The sequence below is a fragment of the Protomyctophum parallelum genome (genome assembly GCF_964188405.1).
Source record: "Protomyctophum parallelum genome assembly, chromosome: 4".
NCBI classification, from domain to species: domain Eukaryota; kingdom Metazoa; phylum Chordata; class Actinopteri; order Myctophiformes; family Myctophidae; genus Protomyctophum; species Protomyctophum parallelum.
In genome coordinates, this window is record NC_139700.1 from 53,056,759 (window position 1) to 53,084,183 (window position 27,425).

At 46.4% G+C, this 27,425-nt stretch overlaps 1 protein-coding gene across 2 annotated transcripts in view; it reads left to right on the forward strand.

The window, feature by feature from the left end:
* Positions 1 to 24,328, forward strand: part of LOC310856859 (Golgi apparatus protein 1-like) — a 123,404-nt gene extending 99,076 nt beyond the window's left edge. The window contains exons 20-27 of one of the 2 annotated variants that reach the window (XR_014569102.1): positions 6,830 to 6,953; positions 8,908 to 9,050; positions 9,464 to 9,565; positions 13,323 to 13,430; positions 17,520 to 17,640; positions 20,258 to 20,364; positions 23,597 to 23,850; positions 24,015 to 24,328. Coding sequence is in view for 1 of the 2 variants with exons in the window: in XM_083762364.1 (XP_083618490.1) it covers positions 6,830 to 6,953; positions 8,908 to 9,050; positions 9,464 to 9,565; positions 13,323 to 13,430; positions 17,520 to 17,640; positions 20,258 to 20,364; positions 23,597 to 23,764 (873 nt within the window). In the remaining variant the exon portion in view is untranslated. Of the gene's footprint in view, positions 1 to 6,829; positions 6,954 to 8,907; positions 9,051 to 9,463; positions 9,566 to 13,322; positions 13,431 to 17,519; positions 17,641 to 20,257; positions 20,365 to 23,596; positions 23,877 to 24,014 lie in introns of those variants that run through there. The other variant, XM_083762364.1, reaches the window with a different exon arrangement.
* Positions 24,329 to 27,425: the final 3,097 nt, after the last annotated feature.

The following is a 27,425-nucleotide window of genomic DNA, read 5'->3' on the forward strand; positions in this document are numbered from 1 at the left end:
GCTACTATTAAAAAGAGAACCACTACTTCCACCAGGACTGTTTGAAAAAGATGACCTGTATTCACGTCGCAGATGGAAACAGGTGCAATACTTAGCGGAACTGTTTTGGAAGCGGTGGCTACGCGAATACTTACCTCTCCAACAGGAGCGGCAAAAATGGACACAAGTCAGGCAAAATCTCAAAGCTGGAGATGTTGTCATGATCGTTGATGACTCAGCCCCACGGAACTCTTGGCTCTTAGGAAGGGTCACTCAGACCATTCCGGACTCAAAGGGACTTGTTAGAAGAGTGCTGGTCAAAACAAAGACAAACATTTTAGAAAGACCAGTTGATAAGCTATGCTTTGTGTGTGAAACGGACTCTTAAAGAGACAAAAAAAGGAGAAAAGAGGTTCTTTAATAATGTGACATGGACACTCAGTTGAAAAGGTTTTATTTTGTGTTTGAAGTGAACAGAACAACGGTGTATTTTGGCTCTCTTTGTGTTAATGTTTAAATAATTGTCAGCCTTTTTGTCTTCCAATTAGGGGCCGGAAATGTAGGAGCCAAAACTAACCTAAAGCCATTTTGAGTGATTTACAATGTTATTGCTTTTTTGTTTATTATTATCAGTAGTTGCTTTTTGGTACTTTGGTTTGTTTACTAACATTAGGTGTTTGTTGCAATACTTTATGATACGTTTCTAAATATACTGTGTTATTTTGAGCGATATAACAGCTACTGCGCATGTGCCATTAGGCAGTGACGTCAGATAATAGAAAAAGTGAATAGAGAATTTAGTTGATGCAACAGTGGAACGAAACAAGTTTTTGACCGTAAATTCGTAACGTAAGGAATCGTGCTTTTGTTTATTTTTTGATATTGTTTAAACCAGTCAATTGTTTTCAATTGGATACTTTTTGAGAGAAGCTCAGGAGGATTCTGTTTGGATGGAAATAAGAGACTGAACCTTGCAATAAATTAGGAGGATTCTTTTTGTCTGTGGATGAAAATAAGAACCTGAAACTGAACCTTGCAATAAATTCCTATAAAGTACACAACGACGGTCTCCGCCTTTCATTGGATGTTGTGAGGTGATCATAACAATAAGAAGTGGAGAACTGTTCTATGATACGAGTCAATACTAAAAGTTCTGCTGAATACTACTGTGACTAGTGAAATCGCCATTATACTGAGTTATGAACATCTACCCCTAACCCTCTAAGCCTGAGTTATGAACATCTACCCCTAACCCTCTAAGCCTGAGTTATGAACATCTACCCCTAACCCTCTAAGCCTGAGTTATGGAACATCTACCCCTAACCCTCCAACATCTACCCCTAACCCTCTAAGCCTGAGTTATGAACATCTACCCCTAACCCTCTAAGCCTGAGTTATGAACATCTACCCCTAACCCTCTAAGCCTGAGTTATGAACATCTACCCCTAACCCTCTAAGCCTGATTTATGAACATCTACCCCTAACCCTCTAAGCCTGAGTTATGAACATCTACCCCTAACCCTCTAAGCCTGATTTATGGAACATCTACCCCTAACCCTCTAAGCCTGATTTATGGAACATCTACCCCTAACCCTCTAAGCCTGAGTTATGAACATCTACCCCTAACCCTCTAAGCCTGAGTTATGAACATCTACCCCTAACCCTCTAAGCCTGAGTTATGAACATCTACCCCTAACCCTCTAAGCCTGAGTTATGGAACATCTACCCCTAACCCTCTAAGCCTGAGTTATGAACATCTACCCCTAACCCTCTAAGCCTGAGTTATGGAACATCTACCCCTAACCCTCTAAGCCTGAGTTATGGAACATCTACCCCTAACCCTCTAAGCCTGATTTATGAACATCTACCCCTAACCCTCTAAGCCTGAGTTATGGAACATCTACCCCTAACCCTCTAAGCCTGATTTATGGAACATCTACCCCTAACCCTCTAAGCCTGAGTTATGAACATCTACCCCTAACCCTCTAAGCCTGAGTTATGAACATCTACCCCTAACCCTCTAAGCCTGAGTTATGGAACATCTACCCCTAACCCTCTAAGCCTGAGTTATGAACATCTACCCCTAACCCTCTAAGCCTGATTTATGAACATCTACCCCTAACCCTCTAAGCCTGAGTTATGAACATCTACCCCTAACCCTCTAAGCCTGAGTTATGGAACATCTACCCCTAACCCTCTAAGCCTGATTTATGAACATCTACCCCTAACCCTCTAAGCCTGATTTATGGAACATCTACCCCTAACCCTCTAAGCCTGATTTATGGAACATCTACCCCTAACCCTCTAAGCCTGATTTATGGAACATCTACCCCTAACCCTCTAAGCCTGAGTTATGAACATCTACCCCTAACCCTCTAAGCCTGAGTTATGGAACATCTACCCCTAACCCTCTAAGCCTGATTTATGGAACATCTACCCCTAACCCTCTAAGCCTGAGTTATGGAACATCTACCCCTAACCCTCTAAGCCTGATTTATGGAACATCTACCCCTAACCCTCTAAGCCTGATTTATGGAACATCTACCCCTAACCCTCTAAGCCTGATTTATGGAACATCTACCCCTAACCCTCTAAGCCTGATTTATGGAACATCTACCCCTAACCCTCTAAGCCTGACTTATGGAACATCTACCCCTAACCCTCTAAGCCTGATTTATGGAACATCTACCCCTAACCCTCTAAGCCTGAGTTATGAACATCTACCCCTAACCCTCTAAGCCTGATTTATGAACATCTACCCCTAACCCTCTAAGCCTGAGTTATGAACATCTACCCCTAACCCTCTAAGCCTGAGTTATGAACATCTACCCCTAACCCTCTAAGCCTGAGTTATGAACATCTACCCCTAACCCTCTAAGCCTGAGTTATGAACATCTACCCCTAACCCTCTAAGCCTGAGTTATGGAACATCTACCCCTAACCCTCTAAGCCTGAGTTATGGAACATCTACCCCTAACCCTCTAAGCCTGAGTTATGGAACATCTACCCCTAACCCTCTAAGCCTGATTTATGGAACATCTACCCCTAACCCTCTAAGCCTGAGTTATGAACATCTACCCCTAACCCTCTAAGCCTGAGTTATGAACATCTACCCCTAACCCTCTAAGCCTGAGTTATGGAACATCTACCCCTAACCCTCTAAGCCTGAGTTATGAACATCTACCCCTAACCCTCTAAGCCTGAGTTATGAACATCTACCCCTAACCCTCTAAGCCTGAGTTATGAACATCTACCCCTAACCCTCTAAGCCTGAGTTATGGAACATCTACCCCTAACCCTCTAAGCCTGATTTATGGAACATCTACCCCTAACCCTCTAAGCCTGAGTTATGAACATCTACCCCTAACCCTCTAAGCCTGAGTTATGGAACATCTACCCCTAACCCTCTAAGCCTGAGTTATGGAACATCTACCCCTAACCCTCTAAGCCTGATTTATGGAACATCTACCCCTAACCCTCTAAGCCTGAGTTATGAACATCTACCCCTAACCCTCTAAGCCTGAGTTATGGAACATCTACCCCTAACCCTCTAAGCCTGAGTTATGGAACATCTACCCCTAACCCTCTAAGCCTGATTTATGGAACATCTACCCCTAACCCTCTAAGCCTGAGTTATGGAACATCTACCCCTAACCCTCTAAGCCTGAGTTATGAACATCTACCCCTAACCCTCTAAGCCTGATTTATGGAACATCTACCCCTAACCCTCTAAGCCTGAGTTATGGAACATCTACCCCTAACCCTCTAAGCCTGAGTTATGGAACATCTACCCCTAACCCTCTAAGCCTGATTTATGAACATCTACCCCTAACCCTCTAAGCCTGATTTATGAACATCTACCCCTAACCCTCTAAGCCTGATTTATGAACATCTACCCCTAACCCTCTAAGCCTGAGTTATGGAACATCTACCCCTAACCCTCTAAGCCTGAGTTATGGAACATCTACCCCTAACCCTCTAAGCCTGAGTTATGGAACATCTACCCCTAACCCTCTAAGCCTGATTTATGGAACATCTACCCCTAACCCTCTAAGCCTGAGTTATGAACATCTACCCCTAACCCTCTAAGCCTGAGTTATGAACATCTACCCCTAACCCTCTAAGCCTGAGTTATGGAACATCTACCCCTAACCCTCTAAGCCTGAGTTATGAACATCTACCCCTAACCCTCTAAGCCTGAGTTATGAACATCTACCCCTAACCCTCTAAGCCTGAGTTATGAACATCTACCCCTAACCCTCTAAGCCTGAGTTATGGAACATCTACCCCTAACCCTCTAAGCCTGATTTATGGAACATCTACCCCTAACCCTCTAAGCCTGAGTTATGAACATCTACCCCTAACCCTCTAAGCCTGAGTTATGGAACATCTACCCCTAACCCTCTAAGCCTGAGTTATGGAACATCTACCCCTAACCCTCTAAGCCTGATTTATGGAACATCTACCCCTAACCCTCTAAGCCTGAGTTATGAACATCTACCCCTAACCCTCTAAGCCTGAGTTATGGAACATCTACCCCTAACCCTCTAAGCCTGAGTTATGGAACATCTACCCCTAACCCTCTAAGCCTGATTTATGGAACATCTACCCCTAACCCTCTAAGCCTGAGTTATGGAACATCTACCCCTAACCCTCTAAGCCTGAGTTATGAACATCTACCCCTAACCCTCTAAGCCTGATTTATGGAACATCTACCCCTAACCCTCTAAGCCTGAGTTATGGAACATCTACCCCTAACCCTCTAAGCCTGAGTTATGGAACATCTACCCCTAACCCTCTAAGCCTGATTTATGAACATCTACCCCTAACCCTCTAAGCCTGATTTATGAACATCTACCCCTAACCCTCTAAGCCTGATTTATGAACATCTACCCCTAACCCTCTAAGCCTGAGTTATGGAACATCTACCCCTAACCCTCTAAGCCTGAGTTATGGAACATCTACCCCTAACCCTCTAAGCCTGAGTTATGGAACATCTACCCCTAACCCTCTAAGCCTGATTTATGGAACATCTACCCCTAACCCTCTAACATCTACCCCTAACCCTCTAAGCCTGATTTATGAACATCTACCCCTAACCCTCTAAGCCTGAGTTATGGAACATCTACCCCTAACCCTCTAAGCCTGAGTTATGGAACATCTACCCCTAACCCTCTAAGCCTGAGTTATGGAACATCTACCCCTAACCCTCTAAGCCTGAGTTATGAACATCTACCCCTAACCCTCTAAGCCTGAGTTATGGAACATCTACCCCTAACCCTCTAAGCCTGAGTTATGGAACATCTACCCCTAACCCTCTAAGCCTGAGTTATGGAACATCTACCCCTAACCCTCTAAGCCTGAGTTATGGAACATCTACCCCTAACCCTCTAAGCCTGAGTTATGGAACATCTACCCCTAACCCTCTAAGCCTGAGTTATGGAACATCTACCCCTAACCCTCTAAGCCAGATTTATGGAACATCTACCCCTAACCCTCTAAGCCTGAGTTATGAACATCTACCCCTAACCCTCTAAGCCCGAGTTATGAACATCTACCCCTAACCCTCTAAGCCTGAGTTATGAACATCTACCCCTAACCCTCTAAGCCTGAGTTATGGAACATCTACCCCTAACCCTCTAAGCCTGATTTATGGAACATCTACCCCTAACCCTCTAAGCCTGAGTTATGGAACATCTACCCCTAACCCTCTAAGCCTGAGTTATGGAACATCTACCCCTAACCCTCTAAGCCAGATTTATGGAACATCTACCCCTAACCCTCTAAGCCTGATTTATGGAACATCTACCCCTAACCCTCTAAGCCTGAGTTATGAACATCTACCCCTAACCCTCTAAGCCTGAGTTATGAACATCTACCCCTAACCCTCTAAGCCTGAGTTATGAACATCTACCCCTAACCCTCTAAGCCAGATTTATGGAACATCTACCCCTAACCCTCTAAGCCTGATTTATGGAACATCTACCCCTAACCCTCTAAGCCAGATTTATGGAACATCTACCCCTAACCCTCTAAGCCTGAGTTATGGAACATCTACCCCTAACCCTCTAAGCCTGAGTTATGGAACATCTACCCCTAACCCTCTAAGCCTGAGTTATGGAACATCTACCCCTAACCCTCTAAGCCTGAGTTATGAAACATCTACCCCTAACCCTCTAAGCCTGAGTTATGAACATCTACCCCTAACCCTCTAAGCCTGAGTTATGGAACATCTACCCCTAACCCTCTAACATCTACCCCTAACCCTCTAACATCTACCCCTAACCCTCTAACATCTACCCCTAACCCTCTAAGCCTGATTTATGGAACATCTACCCCTAACCCTCTAACATCTACCCCTAACCCTCTAACATCTACCCCTAACCCTCTAAGCCTGAGTTATGGAACATCTACCCCTAACCCTCTAACATCTACCCCTAACCCTCTAAGCCTGAGTTATGGAACATCTACCCCTAACCCTCTAACATCTACCCCTAACCCTCTAACATCTACCCCTAACCCTCTAACATCTACCCCTAACCCTCTAACATCTACCCCTAACCCTCTAAGCCTGAGTTATGGAACATCTAACCCTCTAAGCCTGAGTTATGGAACATCTAACCCTCTAAGCCTGAGTTATGGGTTGTCGTAGGAGGGTGTCACATGCCCAACATATCCCAGAGTACCAGCGCAGATATTTTCGGCACTTGACATGGTCGTACGACTCATGAAGGTGTGTGTGTGTGTGTAACGTGTGTGTGTGTGTGTGTGTGTGTGTGTGTGTGTGTAACGTGTGTGTGTGTGTGTGTGTGTGTGTGTGTGTGTGTGTGTGTGTGTGTGTGTGTTTCAGCGGTTCTGCACCGAGGCAGACAGTAAGAATGTGCTTCAGTGTCTGAAGCAGAACAAGAACAGTGAACTGATGGACCCCAAGTGCAAACAGATGATCACCAAGAGACAGATCACACAGAACACTGGTGTGTACGCACACACACACACACACACACACACACACACACACACACACACACAGAACACTGGTACACACACACACACACACACACACACACAGACAGAACACTGGTACGCACACACACACACACACACACAGAACACTGGTGTGTATGCACGCACGCACGCACGCGCGCGCACACACACACACACACACACACACAGAACACTGGTACGCACACACACACACAGAACACTGGTGTGTATGCACGCACGCACACACACACACACACACACACAGAACACTGGTACGCACACACACACACACAGAACACTGGTGTGTATGCACGCACGCGCACACACACACACAGAACACTGGTACGCACACACACACAGAACACTGGTACGCACACACACACACACAGAACACTGGTACGCACACACACACACACAGAACACTGGTGTGTATGCACGCACGCGCACACACACACACACACACACACACAGAACACTGGTACGCACACACACACAGAACACTGGTGTGTATGCACACACACACACAGAACACTGGTACGCACACACACACAGAACACTGGTGTGTATGCACACACACACACAGAACACTGGTACGCACACACACACACAGAACACTGGTGTGTATGCACGCACGCACGCACACACACACACACACACACACAGGGCTGGACTGGGACAAAAATTCGTCCCGGTCATTTTCGCGTGAATTTGGCCCAGACCGGCCCACCCACCACAACCAGCGCGCAGACACCGTAGCAGAATCTCTACCGCCCGCTCCGTCGAGGCACACACAAATAAACAAGCCCCTAATAATACCACCACTTTTACAGAATAACATAAATGATACACACCAACAGACAACCCTTTGTAGAGGGTTTATGTGTCGCTCACTGATATACAGGTACGGTGACATTATCACGATGGCAGAATGGCAGCACGCCCGGACCTTTCCTGGTGGCCTGCCGCCTGCCTGTCAAATCTTTTCGTCGACTAAAACTAAGACGAAAAATGTTCGACTACCTTTTTTTCACTGAATAAAACTAAATAAAAACGAAACTATGATGACTAAAACTAAGACTAAATATACTGACAATTTCCTCAACAAATAAAAACTAGACTAAAATGTTAGGAAGGGACTATAGTGGACAAGAGATCCAGTTTTATGCTGGGTTGCATGCTGAAAATAGCAGATCTAGTGCGACGCGTTGTGAGATTGTAGATCTGCTATTTTCAGCATGCAACCAAAGTGTAAAATATGTCACTACAACGACATCAAGGCCTGTCAAAACACATTTTAGTCGACTAAATCAACTGTAGATTTAGTCGACTAAAATCGTATGACATTTAGTCGACTAAAACTAGACTAAGCGACTAGAACATTCCAGGTGACTAAAATGTGACTAAAACTAAGTGAAAACTATTCAAGAGACTATGATGACTAAAACTAAAATAGAAATTTGCTGTCAAAAACAACACTGCATGACGGTCATGATCATAATCATGGCGGCCCCATATACGGTCGCGGCCCGCCGGGAATGTGCCCGGTATGACCTGTGGCCAGTCCAGCCCTGCTCACACACACACACACACACACACACACACACACACACACACACACACACACACACACACACACACACACACACACACAGAGAACACACACACACACAAAACACTGGTACGCAGGCGTGCACGCGCGCGCGCACACACACTTATCACACAACACAGGTACACATTAACTCACACTGGTACGCGCGCGCACACACACATTATTATTATTGCAATTGCTAAATAAGTGCCATAAATAATGCGATTAATCATTTCCATAATCGACCGATTAATCGATTATGAATGTGTGTGTGTGTGTGTGTGTGTGTGTGTGTGTGTGTGTGTGTGTGTGTGTGTGTGTGTGTGTGTGTGTGTGTGTGTGTGTGTGTGTTACAGACTACAGGTTAAACCCCATACTCAGGAAGTCGTGTAAAGCCGATATTCCTAAGTTCTGTCAGGGCATCCTCAACAAGGCAGCAGGAGACAACGAACTGGAGGGGCAGGTCATCGCCTGCCTGAAGCTCAAATACGCTGACCAGGTACACACACACAGGAGGGGCAGGTCATCGCCTGCCTGAAGCTCAAATACGCTGACCAGGTACACACACACACACTGGAGGGGCAGGTCATCTCCTGCCTGAAGCTCAAATACGCTGACCAGGCAGGTACACACACACACACACACACACACACACACACACTGGAGGGGCAGGTCATCTCCTGCCTGAAGCTCAAATACGCTGACCAGGTACACACACACACACACACACACTAAGATATGAAGTGGACGGCCAGGTGAATGGGATAGCAGGTGCAGGAGCTTCGTTTTCAGAGGAAAAGAAGAAATGATTCTCTGTCTCCGTCTCTCTCTCTCAGCGTCTCTCCCCAGACTGTGAGGACCAGATCAGGGTGATCCTGATCCTGATTCTCTGTCTCCGTCTCTCTCTCTCAGCGTCTCTCCCCAGACTGTGAGGACCAGATCAGGGTGATCCTGCAGGAGTCTGCCCTGGACTACCGGTTAGACCCCCAGCTCCAGATCCACTGCACCGAGGAGGTGAGGAGGTCTTCTTCTGGTCGACCACCCCCAAAACATCATTCTGCATCATTCTACGAGCTCGTAGCGCGCCACCGAGTGGCGCGCTACGAGCTTGTAGGTCTGCTATTTTTGAAAAATCAAAGAACGACTAACATAGAAACATAGCTTTTTCAGAAACCTGGCAGGATGTAGTAGAAGACATTCTTAGAATCTGATCTCAGGTCAGAATGGGATAAATCGATGCCTCATTCTTTAACGTGTGTGTGTTCCATTCACTAAATGAACTCCATAACATTCTATCAAATGTCTTCCAAATCATGACAGTTTTCTAAAAACAAAACTACGTTTCTGTGTCAGTGGTTCTCCAACCTTTTCATGCTAAGGACCCCCAGAATGATTTATTTTGGCCGCCGACCCCCATCTCAAAATGTTTGGTTCTAATGATGCACTTAGATCTTTAGGCGTGTCAGCATTCAACCCATACACTTTTTTAACCCATTCTGACCTGAGATCAGATTCATACGAGGTTTCCACTGGACACACACTGGTCTGATTAAACCCATTCTGACCTGAGATCAGATTCTAAAAATGTCAGTCGTTCTTCGATTTTTCAAAAAATAGCAGACCTACAAGCTCGTAGCGCGCCACTCGGTGGCGCGCTATGAGCTTGTAGATCTGCTATTTTTAAATAGCTAAAGCATAACATGATGCTGACACCAAAATGGGTGCCCGTTCAGAATGGGTTAAAAAAGCATCGATTCTTTAGCTCTACAATATCGTCCAAATGTCCAAAACTGTTACTTTTCGGGATTCCAATTCAAAAGTAGCAGATCTACAAGCTGAAAAGGTGACACAATCTGATACTTTTAATGCTTTCATGTGACACTGTATGTGTATGTACAGTAGTGTGATCAAGTTGGGCGTTGACCCATTCATGACGCGAACCCTTTTTGGTGTTTTAAGGATTATGTTTTTTGTTTTTTTTGTTTTTTTTTAGATATTTTTTTTGCGGCTTACGCCTTTTATTGATTTTTGAAGGGACAGACAGTAGGCTGACAGGAAACGGGAGAGAGATGGGGGGATGACATGCAGTAAAGGCCGTGTCGGGTCCGGGAGTCGAACCCGCGGCACACTGCGACTGGATTACCAGTCCGGTGCCCAGACCGTTACGCTACGGCCTGGGCCTTTAAGGATTATGTTATACTTTAGCTATTGAAAAATAGCCGATCTACAAGCTCAGATTTTTCAAAAATAGATCTACAAGCTTGTAGATCTGCTATTTGTGAAAATGTGACGCAAATCTTTGAATATTCTTTCAGAGTGAACGTTTTTAACTCGACATATTTTCAGTTGGGGGTCGGCGGCCAATTACATATATTTCTGGGGGTCCTTGACATGAAAATGTTTGAGAACTGGAAGACTGGCATAGAAACAGACTGACATAGAAACAGACTGACATAGAAACAGACTGACATAGAAACAGACTGACATAGAAACAGACTGACATAGAAACAGACTGACATAGAAACAGACTGGCATAGAAACAGACTGACATAGAAACAGACTGACATAGAAACAGACTGACATAGAAACAGACTGGCATAGAAACAGACTGACATAGAAACAGACTGGCATAGAAACAGACTGACATAGAGTCTTCTGTAGAGAGGCTGGTTCTGCAGCATCCAATGAGAGGCCTCTTCCTCCAGTCTGGTGTGATGAAACTCTGTGTAACAGCACTGGACACTGACTGACCCAATAAAATAATGCTTTTAGAGTCTCAGCAGTTTCCACCGGGTCACTTGAAAGATTTCCCAATTCATTTCAGGTTCCATTTTTCCTTTCCTAACGTTGTGCTGTTGTCCTGTCCCGTCTTCTTAACCCATGCATTCTGACCTGAGATCAGATTCATACGAGGTTTCCACTGGACACACGCTGGTCTGACGAACCCATTCTGACCTGAGATCAGATTCTAAAAATGTCAGTCGTTCTTCGATTTTTCAAAAATAGCAGACCTACAAGCTCGTATCGCGCCACTCGGTGGCGCGATACGAGCTTGTAGATCTGCTATTTTTCAATAGCTAAAGCATAACATGATGCCGACACCAAAATGGGTGCCCGGTCAGAATGGGTTAATTTGATTACATATTAATAGAACATTATCTTTTGTTTCGCCAATTATTAAAAAAAAAAAGAAAAAAAAAACTAAGCATGACCGATACATTAGGTTCACGTTTATTTTTTCAGGTTTATTTGTCATGTGTATAGATACAAGAGTATAAATTAGGCCCGGGACTAATTGCGATTAATTTAGATTAATTAACTACAGAAAAATTAATCGCGATTAACTACAGATAAATTAATCGCACCTTTTTTTTCATCGCAGAACGTTTCTCACTGGGCGCTTTTCTATAGTACTGAAAATAAGTTGCCTAGAACTGGAGGTCTGACAAAAAACAGTAACAATATGAAGTAAGTACAGCTTTGTGATGTCACTGAGATGTACTTGTTACTGTTACAATTTTTTTTTCAGACCTCCAGTTCTAGGCAACACAGAATGGGGTGACTTTTTATTATTATTTCCACAACAGGTATATTAATGACAGTAAAATGTTGAAAATGAGTGGTATCCTGTAGTCACTATTCGTTGATTCACTGGGATACCAAAAAACATTAAAAAAAAAAGGTTTCTCGCTGTTCTCGGGTTGAATATTGATATGCGATTAAAATGCGATTAATCTAGATTAATTAATCGCAAAGCCTCTGATTAATTAGATTAATTTTTTTAATTGAGTCCCAGCTCTAGTATAAATACAATGAAAATTATTTAGCTCCGAGCACTCTCAGTCTTACAGACACAGGACAAAAACAAACATCTATAGTGCAAAGAGAGAACACACATTTCAAAGTGAAGTGACTGACTGCCTGGGGGGTAGAAACTGTTACTGAGACGGTGGTGCGAGATGTGATGCTCTGGTAGCGTTTTTTTGGAAGGGAGTGGTTGGAACAGGGTATTTGCGGGATGTGCTGGTGTCTTTAATGATGATGTGCTGCAATTAGGAGGTCCATAGACAACATTTGGCACACCATTTTTTCAATTAAATTCAAAGGGCTTTATTGGCATGAGCAAACATAAGTTTACATTGCCAAAGCAGAAAGAACAATACAACAATACAGCAATACAATCAAAACAAAAATTATGTACTTTGTCAGAATCTTCAATAGATCAACTTCTATGTACCAAGATCACTCAATGCAGGTATAGTGCAGGAATATACACAATGATTAGTCTTTAGGGTGGTTGTGTTCCATTTGATATCCTTCTCCTATCACAGCAACTCACAAATCTTGCTGCTGTGTTTGCACATTGTTGTACTTCGCCCAGCAGATATGGGAGTTTTTTGTCATTGGTCATGTTTTCAAAATCTCCGTGTGTGGGTGTAATCTGTGGGAAGTATGTGTCTCTGATGTCTTGGTACAATGGACAGATGGTTAGGAAGTGTAGCTCGGTTTCCACTTCATTTAGTGTGCAGTGGGTGCATAGTCTGTCTTCTCTCGGGATACAGCGCCAGAAATGAAATGACAATCTGGAACATGAAACAACTCTGAAAGTGTGCCTTATGTTTAAGAATAATTTGCCTTTGTGTAAGAATAACTAAATGTGTGTGTCCGTGTGTGTGTGTGCGTGTCTCCGTCTGTGTGTGTGTGTCCGTGTGTGTGTGTGCGTGTGTCCGTCTGTGTGTGTGTGTGTGTGTGTGTGTGTGCGTGCGCTCAGATCTCCCGCCTGTGCCCGGAGGAGGCGGCGGCCCAGGAGCAGACCGGTCAGGTGGAGGAGTGTCTGAAGGTCAACCTGCTGAAGATCAAGCTGGACGGCTGCAAGAAGGTCCACATCTCTCTGAACGCACCACACATGAACACCTGAACGCACCACACATGAACACCCTCTGAACGCACCACACATGAACACCTGAACGCACCACACATGAACACCCTCTGAACGCACCACACATGAACACCTGAACGCACCACACATGAACACCCTCTGAACGCACCACACATGAACACACCTCTGAACGCACCACACATGAACACCCTCTGAACGCACCACACATGAACACCTGAATGCACCACACATGAACACCTGAACGCACCACACATGAACACCTGAACGCACCACACATGAACACCCTCTCTGAACGCACCACACATGAACACCCTCTCTGAACGCACCACACATGAACACCCTCTGAACGCACCACACATGAACACCCTCTCTGAACGCACCACACATGAACACCCTCTGAACGCACCACACATGAACACCCTCTGAACGCACCACACATGAACACCCTCTCTGAACGCACCACACATTAACACCCTCTGAACGCACCACACATGAACACCTGAACGCACCACACATGAACACCCTCTGAACGCACCACACATGAACACCCTCTGAACGCACCACACATGAACACCCTCTGAACGCACCACACATGAACACCCTCTCTGAACGCACCACACATGAACACCCTCTGAACGCACCACACATGAACACCCTCTGAACGCACCACACATGAACACCCTCTGAACGCACCACACATGAACACCCTCTGAACGCACCACACATGAACACCCTCTGAACGCACCACACATGAACACCCTCTGAACGCACCACACATGAACACCTGAACGCACCACACATGAACACCCTCTGAACGCACCACACATGAACACACCTCTGAACGCACCACACATGAACACCCTCTGAACGCACCACACATGAACACCCTCTGAACGCACCACACATGAACACCTGAACGCACCACACATGAACACCTGAACGCACCACACATGAACACCCTCTGAACGCACCACACATGAACACCCTCTGAACGCACCACACATGAACACCCTCTGAACGCACCACACATGAACACCTGAACGCACCACACATGAACACCCTCTGAACGCACCACACATGAACACCCTCTGAACGCACCACACATGAACACCCTCTGAACGCACCACACATGAACACCTGAACGCACCACACATGAACACCCTCTGAACGCACCACACATGAATACCTGAACGCACCACACATGAACACCCTCTGAACGCACCACACATGAACACCCTCTGAACGCACCACACATGAACACCTGAACGCACCACACATGAACACCCTCTGAACGCACCACACATGAACACCTGAATGCACCACACATGAACACCTGAACGCACCACACATGAACACCCTCTGAACGCACCACACATGAACACCTGAATGCACCACACATGAACACCTGAACGCACCACACATGAACACCCTCTGAACGCACCACACATGAACACCCTCTGAACGCACCACACATGAACACCCTCTGAACGCACCACACATGAACACCTGAACGCACCACACATGAACACCCTCTGAACGCACCACACATGAACACCCTCTGAACGCACCACACATGAACACCTGAACGCACCACACATGAACACCCTCTGAACGCACCACACATGAACACCTGAACGCACCACACATGAACACCTGAACGCACCACACATGAACACCCTCTGAACGCACCACACATGAACACCTGAACGCACCACACATGAACACCCTCTGAACGCACCACACATGAACACACCTCTGAACGCACCACACATGAACACCCTCTGAACGCACCACACATGAACACCTGAATGCACCACACATGAACACCTGAACGCACCACACATGAACACCTGAACGCACCACACATGAACACCCTCTCTGAACGCACCACACATGAACACCCTCTCTGAACGCACCACACATGAACACCCTCTGAACGCACCACACATGAACACCCTCTCTGAACGCACCACACATGAACACCCTCTGAACGCACCACACATGAACACCCTCTGAACGCACCACACATGAACACCCTCTCTGAACGCACCACACATTAACACCCTCTGAACGCACCACACATGAACACCTGAACGCACCACACATGAACACCCTCTGAACGCACCACACATGAACACCCTCTGAACGCACCACACATGAACACCCTCTGAACGCACCACACATGAACACCCTCTCTGAACGCACCACACATGAACACCCTCTGAACGCACCACACATGAACACCCTCTGAACGCACCACACATGAACACCCTCTGAACGCACCACACATGAACACCCTCTGAACGCACCACACATGAACACCCTCTGAACGCACCACACATGAACACCCTCTGAACGCACCACACATGAACACCTGAACGCACCACACATGAACACCCTCTGAACGCACCACACATGAACACACCTCTGAACGCACCACACATGAACACCCTCTGAACGCACCACACATGAACACCCTCTGAACGCACCACACATGAACACCTGAACGCACCACACATGAACACCTGAACGCACCACACATGAACACCCTCTGAACGCACCACACATGAACACCCTCTGAACGCACCACACATGAACACCCTCTGAACGCACCACACATGAACACCTGAACGCACCACACATGAACACCCTCTGAACGCACCACACATGAACACCCTCTGAACGCACCACACATGAACACCCTCTGAACGCACCACACATGAACACCTGAACGCACCACACATGAACACCCTCTGAACGCACCACACATGAATACCTGAACGCACCACACATGAACACCCTCTGAACGCACCACACATGAACACCCTCTGAACGCACCACACATGAACACCTGAACGCACCACACATGAACACCCTCTGAACGCACCACACATGAACACCTGAATGCACCACACATGAACACCTGAACGCACCACACATGAACACCCTCTGAACGCACCACACATGAACACCTGAATGCACCACACATGAACACCTGAACGCACCACACATGAACACCCTCTGAACGCACCACACATGAACACCCTCTGAACGCACCACACATGAACACCCTCTGAACGCACCACACATGAACACCTGAACGCACCACACATGAACACCCTCTGAACGCACCACACATGAACACCCTCTGAACGCACCACACATGAACACCTGAACGCACCACACATGAACACCCTCTGAACGCACCACACATGAACACCTGAACGCACCACTCATGAACACCCTCGGGCTAGAACTCTTATTCAGTCGCGCAATTTGTTTTTGTCTTAGTTCAAGGTTTTTATTTAATTATTTGTCTCCCCCGAGGAAGACATTTGTCTCAGACAAAGGGCCCACATAAGCGTAGCCCTTCTTATGCCCATGTCGCAGCGCCAATACGTCTTTCTTGCATCCCCAAGAGAAGACCATCATCTGTCACATCATCTGTTGTAGTAGATGATATGACAGGTTAGCCCGTCTGTTGTAGATGCAGTGGCGTGCACAGATAGACACTAGGGGGTGCTAGAGGGTGCTGCCCTTTTGGCAATTTTGCTCTTAAAAAAAAAAAAAGGTTTCTTATTTTTTCTTAATTTGTAGTGTGTGGACCATGCGGTGACATTGATCAAATCTTGATAAAAAAACACTTCTACTATATTATTTAGGCCCTCCCACAATCTAAAGCTATGTTACTATGTCAGTGGTTCTTCGATAAAAAAATAAATAGCAGACCTACAAGCTCGTAGCGCGCCACTCGGTGGCGCGCTATGAGCTTGTAGATCTGCTATTTTTCAATAGCTATAAAGCACCAAAATGGGTTCCCACCCCAAAATGCGCTGCAAAAAAGGTGCCCTTTTTTCACTTTGAGCACCTGCCCCTCTAAATGTCTGGGCACGCCACTGTGTAGATGATATGACAGGTTAGTCGGTCTGTTGTTGTAGATGATATGACAGGTTAGTCCATGCAGGGTTGTTGCTGCACTCTTCCTGTTCTACGCGGGGTGACGCTAGACCCCTCCTACACCTTTCTTAAAGGCCCAGCGCCCTATATGTTCATGTTGTCTCCTTGCAGGAGGTGCTGAACATGCTGAAGGAGAGCAAGGCGGACATCTTCGTGGACCCGGTCCTCCACACGGCCTGCGCCCTGGACATCAAACACCACTGTGCCGCCATCCCGCCGGGGAGAGGGCGCCGTACGTTAAGACACACACACACGCACGCGCACATGCGCACACACACACTCACACACACGCACACACGCGCACACACACACACACTCACACTCACACACTTCACTTCACTTCCATCCCGCCGGGGGCGAGGGCGCCGTACGTTAGCGCACATGCACGCACACTCGCACACGTACACGCACACACTATGTTCATGTTGAAAACATGAACATAGTGCTACATGGTTTAAAAGCAAAACCCCACAAAAACAAGGGCAAAAACAACACAAAAAGGCCTTCCGCACCACGAAGACCCCGATGTGTGTATATCCATATACATCGGGGTCAATTTATAACAGTCAGTTTAGGAGCATAAACAAGTCTAATCAAGACGTGACTATAGCGAGAAGTCCTGAGGCGCCAGAAGGATGCAATGAATCTAAGATGGATTATTCCAGTCAGGTTGAGCTCTGTGGCAGAATGACCTTCATCCAAACCTCTTTAAAGGACAACTTTAGTTTTTTTCAACCAAGGTTCATGTTTTAGGTTGTTATTAGAGAAAGTAAAAGATGAGTGTTATTTTTTTTCCATTTGCTGCTTTCTTTCGTTTTAGGGATTTTAGCCCTTTTTGACAGGGGGGCGGGGGCATTCGAGCATGGGGCTAAATATGTATTTTATTTTACAAAATACAATAATATTATTATGGTGATTTATTTATTTATTTACTATAGTCCTAATAAACCCCAAGAAATTACATATGGTCACGGAAGATCACAGGATCTACTGAATGTGAAGGTAGCCTACTGGGGGGAAGCCACACTGTGTCATAGGCTCAATATGTCAGTTTGACACATTCAGTAGATCTTGTGGTCAAATATAATTTCTTGGCGTTTATTAGGACTAGAGTAAATAATAAATAAAACAAATCGCTATAAAATTTGGTAAATAAATACATATTTAGCAACATGCTCGAATGCCCCCGCCCCCCTGTCAAAAACAGCTAAAATCCCTAAAACGAAAGAAAGTAGGAAATGAAAAGAAAATTAACACTCACCTTTTACTTTCTCTAATAACAACCTAAAACATGAACCTTGGTTGAAAAAAACTAAAGTTGTCCTTTAAAGACTCTTAGGACAACAAAGTCAGGACGTTTACGTAGATATAATGATGTAGATGTAGATAAAGAAGAAGGGCAAACTAAAGTAATTGCCAATTTTCCAAATAAATTGAAAACAATGTAATTGCCTTCTTGGTTTCCTCACTCCTTTGTTGACCACTCTGCTTAACCCCTTTTGGGCGGGAACCCCTTTTTGGTGTTAGCATTATGCTATGCTTTAGCTATTGAAAAATAGCAGATCTACAAGCTCATATCGCGCCACCGAGTGGCGCGATACGAGCTTGTAGATCTGCTATTTTTGAAAAATCGAAGAACGACTGACATAGAAACATAGCTTTTTCGGAAAACTGTTAGGATCTAGAAGACATTTTTTTAAATCTGATCTCAGGTCAGAATGGGATAACTGTCAGGATGTAGAAGACATTTCTTAGAATCTGATCTCAGATCAGAATGGGATAACTGTCAGGATGTAGAAGACATTTCTTAGAATCTGATCTCAGGTCAGAATGGAAAACTGTCAGGATGTAGGGGACATTTCTTAGAATCTGATCTCAGGTCAGAATGGGAAACTGTCAGGATGTAGAAGACATTTTTTAGAATCTGATCTCAGGTCAGAATGGGAAACTGTCAGGATGTAGAAGACATTTTTTAGAATCTGATCTCAGGTCAGAATGGGAAACTGTCAGGATGTAGAAGACATTTTTTAGAATCTGATCTCAGGTCAGAATGGGAAACTGTCAGGATGTAGAAGACATTTTTTAGAATCTGATCTCAGGTCAGAATGGGAAACTGTCAGGATGTAGAAGACATTGTTTAGAATCTGATCTCAGGTCAGAATGGAAAACTGTCAGGATGTAGAAGACATTTTTTTTTAATCTGATCTCAGGTCAGAATGGAAAACTGTCAGGATGTAGAAGACATTTTTTAGAATCTGATCTCAGGTCAGAATGGGAAACTGTCAGGATGTAGAAGACATTTTTTAGAATCTGATCTCAGGTCAGAATGGGAAACTGTCAGGATGTAGAAGACATTGTTTAGAATCTGATCTCAGGTCAGAATGGGAAACTGTCAGGATGTAGAAGACATTTTTTAGAATCTGATCTCGGGTCAGAATGGAAAACTGTCAGGATGTAGAAGACATTTTTTTTTAATCTGATCTCGGGTCAGAATGGGAAACTGTCAGGATGTAGAAGACATTGTTTAGAATCTGATCTCAGGTCAGAATGGGATAAATCGATGCCTCATTCTTTAACCCATTCTGACCGGGCACCCATTTTGGTGTCAGCATCATGTTATGCTTTAGCTATTGAAAAATAGCAGATCTACAAGCTCATATCGCGCCACCGAGTGGCGCGATACGAGCTTGTAGGTCTGCTATTTTTTGAAAAATCGAAGAACGACTGACATTTTTAGAATCTGATCTCAGGTCAGAATGGGTTCATCAGACCAGTGTGTGTCCGGCGGAAACCTCGTATGAATCTGATCTCAGGTCAGAATGGGTTAACGTATGTTTGGGTCTCCTCAGAGATGTCGTGTCTGATGGAGGCTCTGCAGGACAAGAGGGTCCGTCTGCAGCCGGAATGTAAGAAGAGGCTTCAGGACCGCATCGACATGTGGAGCTACGCCGCCAAGGTACACACACACACACACACACACACACACACACACACACACACACACACACACACACACACACACACACACACACACACACACACACACACACACACACACACACACACACACACACACACACAGGACCGCATCGACATGTGGAGCTACGCCGCCAAGGTACACACACACACACACACACACACACACACACACACACACACACACACACACACACACACACAGGACCGCATCGACATGTGGAGCTACGCCGCCAAGGTACACACACACACACACACACACACACACACACACACACACACACAGGACCGCATCGACATGTGGAGCTACGCCGCCAAGGTACACACACACACACACACACACACACACACACACACACACACACACACACACACACACACACACAGGACCGCATCGACATGTGGAGCTACGCCGCTAAGGTACACACACACACACACACACACACACACACACACACACACACACACAGGACCGCATCGACATGTGGAGCTACGCCGCTAAGGTACACACACACACACACACACACACACACACACACACACACAGGACCGCATCGACATGTGGAGCTACGCCGCTAAGGTACACACACACACACACACACAGGACCGCATCGACATGTGGAGCTACGCCGCCAAGGCACACACACACACACACACACACACACACACACACACACACACACACACACACACACACACACAGGACCGCATCGACATGTGGAGCTACGCCGCCAAGGTACACACACACACACACACACACACACACACACACACACACACACACACACACACACACACACACACACACACAGGACCGCATCGACATGTGGAGCTACGCCGCCAAGGTACACACACACACACACACACACACACACACACACACACACACACACACCGTTTAACAATTTATTTATGTCCACACACATAATAAAAGACAATTTACAATTTAGGCATTTAGCAGACGCTCTTAATCCAGAGCGATTTACATTAAGCCAGAACAAAAGCATGGGAAATACATCACAAAAGCATTTATCATAAAACATGCGTAAGCTAAGAAAGTAACAGTGGAATATCTATATTATGAGACTATACATATAAACTATATATATACTACTATGCTATACATATGTACTATGGCGTGCTATGACTACATACAATGCAATTATAGTGCCGTCTACATAACATGCTATAAGTCTGTATCAGATGCTATCTAAGTCTACAGAAATGCTATCTAAGTCTACAGAAATGCTATCTAAGTCTACAGAAATGCTATCTAAGTCTACAGAAATGCTATCTAAGTCTACAGAAATGCTATCTAAGTCTACAGAAATGCTATCTAAGTCTACAGAAATGCTATCTAAGTCTACAGAAATGCTATCTAAGTCTACAGAAATGCTATCTAAGTCTACAGAAATGCTATCTAAGTCTACAGAAATGCTATCCAAGGGGGTATAGGGTAAGTGCTATGGGCCATGATGGAGTCTGAAAAGGTGGCCTCTGTGGGCACTGGGCAGAAGTGTATTATCAAGGGAGGACAATGCTCTAAATGAATGATAAGAGAGCAAATTATTTGTCATCACTTGGCGTTCTAAAATCTGCGTCCCCCATAGACGGCAAGACCAGCGGAATTTAAATCTGCGTCCCCATAGACGGCAAGACCAGCAGAATTTAAATCTGCGTCCCCATAGACGGCAAGACCAGCAGAATTTAAATCTGCGTCCCCATAGACGGCAAGACCAGCAGAATTTAAATCTGCATCCCCCATAGACACCAAGACCAGCAGAATTTAAATCTGCGTCCCCCATAGACGGCAAGACCAGCAGAATTTAAATCTGCATCCCCCATAGACACCAAGACCAGCAGAATTTAAATCTGCATCCCCCATAGACACCAAGACCAGCAGAATTTAAATCTGCATCCCCCATAGACACCAAGACCAGCAGAATTTAAATCTGCATCCCCCATAGACGGCAAGACCAGCAGAATTTAAATCTGCATCCCCCATAGACACCAAGACCAGCAGAATTTAAATCTGCATCCCCCATAGACACCAAGACCAGCAGAATTTAAATCTGCATCCCCCATAGACACCAAGACCAGCAGAATTTAAATCTGCATCCCCCATAGACGGCAAGACCAGCAGAATTTCCATTTCCGTTTTTTTTTCCCCTGTTTTTCAACTGACCTCTACTGGAGTGTTAGGAGCGCATATACAGGAGATTGTCCTTGACATTAAAATAGTAGTTCCAAAGGCGATTTCGTCGCCCCGGGGGGGCCTTTGGAAAAAAGGGGCGTCAAAAGGCAATTTCGGCGATAAATGACTTAATGAATTGCAATTTTTATAGCGCTTTTCTAAGGTCACATTTCCCACCTAATACTTTGGTAGACTCGATGCAGAGATGGGCGGAGAAATTGGGATTCTTGCATATTTCATTTGCTGCGGTTTGCCTTCACACTGTCATCCGCAGCAATTGGAAACGCAGCAGGGGGGACCTTGGTGATAAAATTATACTCATAACGTGCATGTGCCGTCTGGGACTGGACCCCCCACCCCCCTCTCTACGCACGCAGGCACGCACTGTTCTTTTGGGCATGGAGGCACAGCACTGAGCGCACTCAGACGGCAGCGCAAACACCCGTTTTTGGGCGGAGTAGAATGCGGTTCTTTGCTGCGCATTAGGATTCGAATGAGCCTTCACACCTGCAAAACGAAGTGCACTTTCTGAAAATGCGCAGCAGGATTCGTTTTAATCGCAGTAAAGCTCTCTGGTGTGAATGTCACCTGAGTCGTGCTCAAATCGCTTCACGATGGTCCATTCGTCCATACATCGGGGAGGTGAAGCGGCGAACAGCGTCCTCACTTCCCACATTCACACAAACCAACGGTGGCGAGCTCACGCCGACCGACTCATTGGAGGCGAGGGGGCGTGGCACTATAGCACTCTAATGCAAACTTTGAACAGGCACAGCTCATGAACCGTTTGACCGTCGAACAGGCACAGCTCATGAACCGTTTGACCGTCGGCAATAAAACCTAGATATGCACGTGCGTCTCCTCATGCTGAACAACTTTCGTGTTCTGACTTTTGACCTGTGGCCTTTAGATCACCCACCATTTTGAATTGTTTGAAAAACACAACCCATTCAGGACGGGAATGGGTTGTTTTAAGAATTATGTTAACAAGCGTGTTGTTTCCCCTCCCGTCCTGTAGGTGGCGCCGGCGGAGGGCTTCTCGGACCTGGCCATGCAGGTGATGACGTCGCCGTCCAAGAACTACATCCTGGCCATGATCGGCCTGGGGGTGGCGCTGTTGTTCCTCATGGGGCTGCTGTGCGGTCGCATCACCAAGAAGGTCACGCAGGAGCTGAAGGACCGGTAGAGAGACACCCACCGTCAGAGAGAGAGAGAGAGAGGTAGAGAGACCACCACCGCCAACCACACCGCCAGAGAGGGAGAGAGAGGGAGGTAGAGAGACCACCACCGCCAACCACACCGCCGCCAGAGAGAGAGAGACCACCGCTGCCAACCACACCGCCAGAGAGGGAGAGAGAGAGGGGGGGAGGGGGAGCTGAAGGACCGGTAGAGAGACACCCACCGTCAACCACACCGCCAGAGAGAGAGAGAGAGAGGGAGGTAGAGAGACCACCACCGTCAACCACACCACCAGACAGAGAGAGAGAGGGAGGTAGAGAGACCACCACCGTCAACCACACCGCCGGAGAGAGAGAGAGAGAGAGAGAGGGGGAACCAAAACGACACCGAAAAAACCTCACAAAAAAGCTTCCCGGAACAGAGAGAGAGACCCCGATGACGTAACATCTTTGCAGAAGAAGAACTCTCTACTGCCTGCCCCCACCCCCCTCCCTCCCTCCCTCCCTCCCGTGTACAAAGCCCCTCCCTCCTTCGCCCGCTTGCCTCCCGGCCCCTCCCCTCCCTCCCTTCCTCCTCCTCCTCCTTATCTCTTTTGTTTTGTAGTTTGATTTCCTTCTTGAACTGACTGTTGTTGCTCCTACAACCAGGAGGGGGAGGAGGAGGAGGGGGGAGGAGGTGGGGGGGGGAGAGGGGGAAGGAGGAGGGGGGCGAGTGCTTCCCTGTCAGTCGGTACGTGTTTTTTTTTCTCATTTTTACGGGAGGCGCTGTGGCGTCCCTGTTGGAAGAACCTCTTTCATCCACAAAACCCCTCCCCCCCCCTCGGGTATTCTCCCAGGTTGGTTGGTGTGCGAGTGGACACGCCCCCCCCCCCCCCTCTCCAGGAGGTCATGACCTGACCTCCCTCTCCCTGAAGGTCGTCCGTGGGTCGGTCCAGGAGGTCGTTCGTGGTGTGAAGGTCGCTCAGCTCACTGCTGCTTCCGCTGGTCGTCACTGTTGGGCTTTATTCTCTGTGCTTCTTCACCCCCTCCCCCCCTCCAAAAAACAACAACAAACAGGGAGGGGGAAAAACTTTGGGGGGGGGGGGGGGGGGGGGGGGGGAGAGACAAAAACCCCGCCCACCGAACCCCCACATAACCCCCATATGTGCACACGAACACACGCACGCGTTACGCACACACACACGTTGTATTACTGGATTTTAGGACGTGGTCTATACGCTCACAACACGTGGCACTGTGAGACGTATATTCTGCCGTACTACCGTATATACTACCGTATATATACTACCGTATATATACTACCGTATACTCCGGCTGTTTTTACAACCCAAAGAATGTCGGGATTATATTAGACATCTAGAGGTTGGGTTTACTTTAGGCCTCCTAACCTCTAGATGTCCTGATCCTAAAACGGTCCCTCCAATGTCTTGTTTCTGAAATCCTGCTATTCATTAACGTCCTCACAAATACAGTAATACAAGCGCACACACACACACACACACACACACTCGTGCATTACAGAGCTGGCGGTGCCACACACACGCACACGCACACGCACACACGCAAAGCATTATTTATTGGTTTAGATTAGCGCTTTGGTTTCTGATGTAGGGTGTCCCTTCTTCCACACTCTGTGTGTGTGTGTGTGTGTGTGTGTGTGTGTGTGTGTGTGTGTGTGTGTGTGTGTGTGTGTGTGTGTGTGTGTGTGTGTGTGCGCGCGCCTAACCACACTCCACTGCAGCGTCACACAAGCATTCAAAGCAGCGGTTCCATTTTGCGGCCGCCGTGTTCCCTGCTTGGACATACGAGGTTTCCTCACCAGACGGAGACTATGTTCTGAAAACAGAAAAAGACCAACCAAGAGTTGTCGACGTGTCGAGAGGGTTTTGGGGTTGTGTTTGTTTTGTTCCAGCTGCCCGATATGCGTATTACTGTTTATTACTTTGTTTGTTTGTTTGTTTGTTTTTGGGTTTCTTTTTTTCTTTAATAGTTGCGTTATATAGTTTTCTTTGCCATGGGACTGCCAGCCAGACGGGCTGTTTTATACTGCCCTCCATCGAAGCCACATTCACAATCAGCAATGTATCTGTCCCACGCGCACACACACACACACACACACACACACTGCCATACGGTAATGTCTAGGCAATGTGCCCGAAATTGAACTCGCTACGGTCTGTGATGGGATGCTTAACCACACAACAAACGCTAACCCTGTTCTTATGTGTGGCGAGATGTGGCTGAATCTATAGGAGCTCGCTAAGCGGACCCAGGGGGGGGGGTCGATAAGCGGACCCAGGGGGGTCCGATAAGCGGACCCAGGGGGGTCGATAAGCGGACCCAGGGGGGTCGCGGTACGTCAGGACGCTCTCGTTGAAATCACGTGGTAGTTCTAATGAGATCCCATCCTCCGCTCGCTGACATGGCCCACGCTGTAGAGGAGGTGTGGCAGCCGCTCATATGCTGTTCTTCTCTCCCAGAGAGCTTCTAATCTAAACACATGTGCGTAAAATATCATAATATGGTCCTTTTGCTGCCATTATTCTTGGGTGGGGGGGGGGGGGGGGGTGGAGGACCGTAGCCAAACGTATGGTGAAGAGATTTGGTGTACGGCCGAAAGAAAAATCTGGCGCCAGTCAGAAGTCGAACTAAGATTCTGGTTTTACGAAAAAGTCTTTGAGGATTTAATTAAGAGCCTAATTTGTGTTGGCTAATAAAAGGCAGGGCTTCCCACGGCCTGGGAAAGGGCTTTGGAACCAATTAAATGTTTTCAAATAATGTTTGGCTATAATGTTGTTTTTGTCGAACATTAAGTTACATTACATGAAATACCAGTATGTGACGTCATTGTAAAAAATATGATTGATATATTATGCCTGGAAATGAAACACTTTTGGAAAGGTTGTGGGAAAGTTTCAGGGAAACGGTATACAGTACATAATACTGCCTCTCCTGTACAGTAGACAGTACATATACTGCCTATCCTGTACAGCGTTACGGTTACAATGTGTCAAACGCTCACAGAGCAGTTATGGTCGGGGAGCGATGGCAGTGGGGTGACAACATGGTACAAGATAAATGATGCTCTTAAAGGGACACTTCACCCTTTTTGCAAAAAAAATATATGTTAATGACGTTTAGAAGCTTTAGAACACTTTCATGGGGGTCTTTATGTGTGTAATAATATGTGGTTTTAGATCTTTTAGATTGTAGCAGTGAGCACAGTGTCTCTGATGTCATGGACACTGGGCTCACTTCCTTCCTGGACTACATGTTGTCTCAGTAAGACAGCTCTCCCCCCTATCCACAAGGAGGAGCAGTGCACCAAAGAATTATGGGAATTGTAGTCCAGGAAGGTAGTGAGACCAGTTTCCATGACATCAGAGACACTGTGCTCGTTGCTACAATCTAAAATAGCTAAAACCACATATTTACACACATAAAGACCCACCAGGAAAGTATTCTAAAGCTTCTAAATGTCATTAACATATTATTTTTTTCTTTAATGTCGACGCTAGCGGTCCAGAATCATCCACAGACTCTGTTCAGGCGTCTAAACTCTTCCGTGTCAAGTTAACGGTCCGAAACAAACGGTCAACTCCCATTGGTCCTACAACGGGGACACTGGTGACGCTGTCTCAGTTCTCCACTCCCATTGGTCCTACAACG